The sequence below is a fragment of the Kryptolebias marmoratus genome, linkage group LG23, assembly GCF_001649575.2.
Source record: "Kryptolebias marmoratus isolate JLee-2015 linkage group LG23, ASM164957v2, whole genome shotgun sequence".
NCBI lineage: Eukaryota > Metazoa > Chordata > Actinopteri > Cyprinodontiformes > Rivulidae > Kryptolebias > Kryptolebias marmoratus.
Genome location: NC_051452.1, coordinates 292,312 through 298,121, shown reverse-complemented (window position 1 = coordinate 298,121; position 5,810 = coordinate 292,312). Strand labels below are relative to the sequence as shown.

The 5,810-nt window shown below is 46.0% G+C and overlaps 1 protein-coding gene across 1 annotated transcript in view; it reads right to left on the bottom strand.

Moving 5' to 3' along the window:
* Positions 1–5,810, bottom strand: part of nbeal1 (neurobeachin-like 1) — a gene marked incomplete at its 5' end in the record, with an annotated part of 50,713 nt that overhangs the window by 39,367 nt on the left and 5,536 nt on the right. The window contains 3 exon segments of the mRNA XM_037973977.1: positions 1–233; positions 309–407; positions 1,196–1,279. Of these exon segments, the coding sequence (XP_037829905.1) occupies positions 1–233; positions 309–407; positions 1,196–1,279 (416 nt within the window).

Here is a 5,810-nt window from a genome sequence, read left to right as displayed (position 1 = left end):
CGGTGCAGCTGCCCGTGGCGCTCCAGGGCGGCCAGCGCCCGCAGCACCATGGCGGCGTTGACGCAGGTGGCGCGCGTCTGGCAGTTGAGGCAGCTCAGGCGGCGGAGCCAATCGGCGGCGAAGAGCTGCAGCTCCGGCGAGTCCAGCTCGGGGAGCCACTGGACCAGGAGCAGCAGGGGATCCACGTTGCTGATCCCGAGGAGCCCCACGGAGGTGTGCTCGCCCTCCACCGCCTGGATCGGAGCGACGATAAAAATCGGAAAATGCAAATTCTGGATTGGGCTACGAATTTAAAAACGCCAACATACCATGTTCATTAGCTCCTTGAGAAGGTGTCGGGACGGCTGCCCGAGTGAAACTAAAACTTCGTACAGGTGATTATAACCGATCCTCTCCTTGAAAACCTCCTGCAGCAGCAAAAACAGCAAACAAACGACTAAATATGAGCATCTTTTTACATTTTTGGTCATTATTAGGAGCATTCCAATGTTCTTTACATCAATAAAAGTTTGTACGCCATTAGTCCATAACAACTTAATTAAAAATGCTTAAATGTGCAAAAACAATCAAAGGAACTCCGTTTGTTTTATAATTATTTGACATATTTTTGTAAATATATAAATATGAAAAGGTTCCCCAACTTAATTTCTCAAAACTGTCAAGTGCAAACACCCGCAGGAAGAAAGTTCCTAGGAAAACTGAAACGGAGTCCGGTGAGATTTGATGAAATGTCGCGATATTTTATGCCGTCAACGTCGGAATAAGAGATCCGACACAGGAAGTGACCCGAGCTGATCTACAAATATGGGGATGGACGCCACGTCATGTTTACTCTAAATCCGTGAACTCGTCTGCGCACGCGCAGCAGTTCGGAGGGCGTGTTGAGTGTCGGAAGAGGAAGTGCAATTCCTACGGTTTTATATGCAAAAAAAATTATTGCTCTAACTTACGTGGTTCGAATTCTACCGGCATTTGAAAATATGTGTGCAAATGGGAGCGCCGGCGCTCCCGTAGTCCTCAAAGGGTTAATAAACAACTTAGGTTCTCTGTATACTAACTTACAATTCACTAAAAGACTCAACTTTAGGCTCTGAATGTTTGTTTCTTTTATTTTCCCCCTTAAGATCACAGGCGATAATCCTTTACGCCGACGATACGTGATTATTTTTTTCCAAAAAAAAAAAAAAAGGATAACCTTGGCAGCTGGGGATTTGTGCATCACGGTTGTCAGGGCTTTGATGGTGGCTACAGCCAAGCAGTCTAGTCGCCCTTGCAGCACCTGAAAGAAAAAGAAAAAAAGAAAAAAGTCGTTCACTTGAGCTAACCGCTTATTTTTATTCGAAACGGGTCAAGAAGGTCGGCAAGGCTTTTTCTTATTACAGATGAGTGACAAAAAAAAAAAAAAACAAGCATGCAACGATAAAATGATCCACTTATTTAAGGCTTTAAAACAAGATGCCATCACAAACCACAAATTTGGTGCCTTGGATTTAGGGCTGAGCGATATTTTGGGGCGTTTTGCTCAAAACGTTTACGAGAGAAACGGCAAATTACCGAACAAATTATGTGTATCTGAAGGGAAAAGTGGCAAAATTTGAGCAAACACGGCTTAATTACTGGATTTGGTTCTATTTTTTTTTCATCTTTGTAAGAGCTCAGCATTCCCGATTTAAAGACATCCAGCTCATCGCCATCCGAATGAATCTGGACTTCCCGAAAGGCGCGTTTTTCCGGATAGCGTTCGGAAATGGGGAAGAGATGATCGACTCAGAGAATCACGGCTCATTACGGTTACAGTAATACGGTGGCTGAAGGAAGATTTAAATATATCGTGATATCTTTCGGAAAATACTTCGTGTACAGTTCCGTGCTTTGGTTTTTTTTTCGTTTCAAAATAAAATGGCAAAAACAAAACAAGCATGTGTTTTTTTTGTTTTTAAAAGGAAATTAGAAAAACGGCAATTGCATAAATAAAAAAGGGGTACGTTTTGTGTTGTTTTGTTTTTTTAACTGCAATGGTTAAACCAAAGACGAGCTTTTATTTTGTTGTTAATTCAACGGGACCTTATGGCGACGGAACCGGAAATGAAGACCTGAACTCCCGGCACCTAACTTTTTCAGTCACAGGTGGCGGTAATGTACGCCTTCAGTTTCTCGCCAACCGCCATTACAATCCACAAGAAGAAGAACTTTTTCAGTTAGCGCTTCAGAATCTACCAGTTCTAAAATGGCTCCGTTTGTCTTATTTAGAGGGAATCGACGCATTTCATTGAGAGCTGATGATCTTACCGTCAACAAGATTTCTTTAAGATTCCAAGGAAGTCATTAAATCAGGACATTACCGCCACCTGCTGACCTACTGAATCAGCAGTTCTGCACTGAACGAATCAGCAGTTCGCACACAGAACGAATCAGCAGTTCGCAGACTTAACGAATCAGCAGTTCTGCACTGAACGAATCAGCAGTTCACAGACTTAACGAATCAGCAGTTCTGCACTGAACGAATCAGCAGTTCTTACCCTGAACGAATCAGCAGTTCTGCACTGAACAAATCAGCAGTTCTTACCCTGAACGAATCAGCAGTTTGCACGCCGAACGAATCAGCAGTTCATACGCCGAACGAATCAGGAGTTCACACGCCAAACGAATCAGCAGTTCGTACGCCGAACGAATCAGCAGTTCACACACTGAACGAATCAGCAGTTCACACGCCGAACGAATCAGCAGTTCTGCACTGAACGAATCAGCAGTTCGTACACTTTCAGTCACCAGCAGGTGGCGGTAATGTCCTGATTTAATGACTTCCTTGGAATATGAAAGGAATCTTGTTGACGGTAAGATCATCAGCTCTCAGTGAAATGCGTCGATTCCCTCTAAATAAGACAAACGGATCCATTTTTAAACTGGTAGATTCTGAAGCGCTAACTGAAAAAGTTCTTCTTCTTCTTGTGGATTTTAATGGTGGTTGGCNGGTAAGATCATCAGCTCTCAGTGAAATGCGTCGATTCCCTCTAAATAAGACAAACGGATCCATTTTTAAACTGGTAGATTCTGAAGCGCTAACTGAAAAAGTTCTTCTTCTTGTGGATTTTAAAGAAACTGAAGGCGTACATTACCGCCACCTGCTGGTGACTGAAAAAGTTACGTGCCAGGAGTTCAGGTCTTCATTTCCGGTTCCGTCGCCATAAGGTCCCGTTGAACTTAAAACAGAATAAAAGCTCGTCTTTGGTTTAACCATTGCAGTTAAAAAAAAAAAAAACACAAAACGTACCCTTTTTTTATTTATGCAATTGCCGTTTTTCTAATTTCGTTTTAAAAACGAAAAAACAAAAAAAAAACATGCTTGTTTTCTTTTTGCCATTTTATTTTGAAACGAAAAAACCCAAAGAACGGAACCAAACACGGACTCAAAATGCCGCCACATTCCTGGAGTTTCGGTCATATCGCCCAGCCCTAGTTTGAGTTTGATTCAGTTAGTCTGTGAGAGTAAATCACTGGTTGCTGGTCGCACTTCCTGCTCCGGGCGCTTCCGGCCCGGAGCAGGAAGCTCGCCGGCATCCAAACCCCCACAGGTAATTTGGCCACAAGGAAACAAATAACACACTCTGCATGCAACCCATTAAACAACAACAACAACAAAACAAGCCAAACCATGAGACAAACACATCTCCATCCAGCTCCGTCCTGCTCACGTTATGTTCCGCGCCGGAGTCCCCCGTCGCTGCGAAGGTTTTTAGTTTTCCCAGATCGGAGTTACTAAACAGGACGTCCAAAGATTCCAAAGATTCCAAAGATTCCAAAGATTCCAAGAACTGAAGCATCGATAGAGACGCTCCATCGTAAAGATTTGATAAAGGTTTGGCGGGACAATTTATTTACCTTCTTTAAGTGATAATTCGCTGTCTGAGCCAGCAGAGACAGCCATTTTTATCCGCCACCAGGAGCAAGACGGCGTGACCCGTTTATATTAGATATACAGGGTCGGCCATTTCTATGGCTACACCTGAATAAAACGGGAACTGTTGGTGATATTTACTTCCTGTTTGTGGCACATTAGTATATGGGAGGGGGGGGGGACTTTTCAAGATGGGTGGTGACCATGGCCGCCATTTTGAAGTCGGCCATTTTGAATCCAACTTTTGTATTTTTCAATGGGAAGAGGGTCATGTGACCCATCAAACTTATGGGAATTTCACAAGAAAAACATCTTCACAGCAGAGACGATCGCCTTCAGATGACCCCAAAGATAAAAGCCAAAGGGGGTCAAGATCGGGAGACGACCTTCAGACCAATCCACTTTCCAGGAAGTGGAAGTGGGAGAAGACGGTTGCATTGACAATCCAACACTTTGAACACATTTTATAAGTGCTGAGATCAGCGGCGTCCAGTCCTGGTCCTCGAGGGCCACCGTCCAGGCTTCAGAAGAACTTGACGACCTGCTGGGGTCGTGCAGGATAGCGGCCCTGGAGGACCGGGATTGGACACCACAGGCCTAGACGCGTCCACGCGCCGAAACGGAAGTCGGCACGTCGCTTAGTTTTCAAGTTATCCGGCTCACAAGATGAACCGGACAGACGGACGGAGGGCATTTCCGAGGACCCACTTCGCGTTGTGACGGGGGACAAAGACGGACCAAGGTTCTACGTCAGAGTCTTGGACCAGCTGGAGAGGAACTGTGGCAAAACCCCCCAAAAATTAAAATTAAACGCTTGCGTCTGTATCTCACTGTGGCTGCGGCCGTTGGCGACGGCATTCCTGAGGGGAGGCTCTAAAACGCCTCGCGGCGTTCGAATGGGTTTCTCGATTTCCGCGAGTCCGCAAAGCACGGGGAACGATAGTCAACATTGGGAGGGTTTGGCAACCGATGAAAACATAAAATAAAAAATTGAGACACTTCATGACAAAATGGTGGCAAATAAGCTTGCCTGTCATCCGCAGGAACGTCTCAATTTATTGGTAGTTCACCAATATGCCTGAATCTATTTAGTGAGTCCAATTCGGTGTCTCTAAGGGTGCGTTCACAGCAGCCATGTTTAATCCGCTTCAATCGAACTCTAGTCCGTTTTGCCTAGATAGTCCGGTTCGTTCGGGGAGGTGTGAACGCCCAAAGAAGCGAGCCCCGGTCCGCCTAAAAAACCTCGGTTTCGGTTGAAGTGAACTCTGGGGCGGTTCGAATGCATACGTGAACGCAAGTGGACCGAAGCAGGAAGCGGACTACAGCGCAGGGGCCTTCTGGGTAAATACGAAACAAACACACGTTTCTACCACTAGAGGGCGAAACGGCTCGTGGTCAGACGTGGAAATCCCAAAAAACGCTCAAATTGGACGCCACTCCTTTCCCAGAAGAAGGAAGTCGCGGTAAGCGTCTTCAAACGTTTTTGTGTTGTTTCCTTCGGTAGTTCTTGGTGCGGCGCCACCCACAGGCGAGGAGGGGAACCGCAGCAGCGGAGAAAAATGGAACAAATGTTGACATTTTGGTCTCCAAATCGGATCGAGTGAACGCAGCCCAGTGAGATACCACCCGTAGCTCATCGTCACGCAGTCCAGATCACATCGAACACGCAAGGCCACCGTGACGGCGTTCCCAGAGCGTACCGCAGGGGAAACCAGGAGCAGGTGCAAAAAAAGGGGGAGCGAGGAGAGCCTGGGATGGGTGAGGAAACTGAAAAAGGACAATCGTCCAAAAGAAATCAAGAGGCAAAGAAGTCCTTCCACAGCAAGACGCCGCTCTGACCAGCGTTCAACGGCATTTCTCCAAACCGGCAAAGAGACATCTACGAGTTATTGTGTTGCCCCCACCCCCCCCCCAC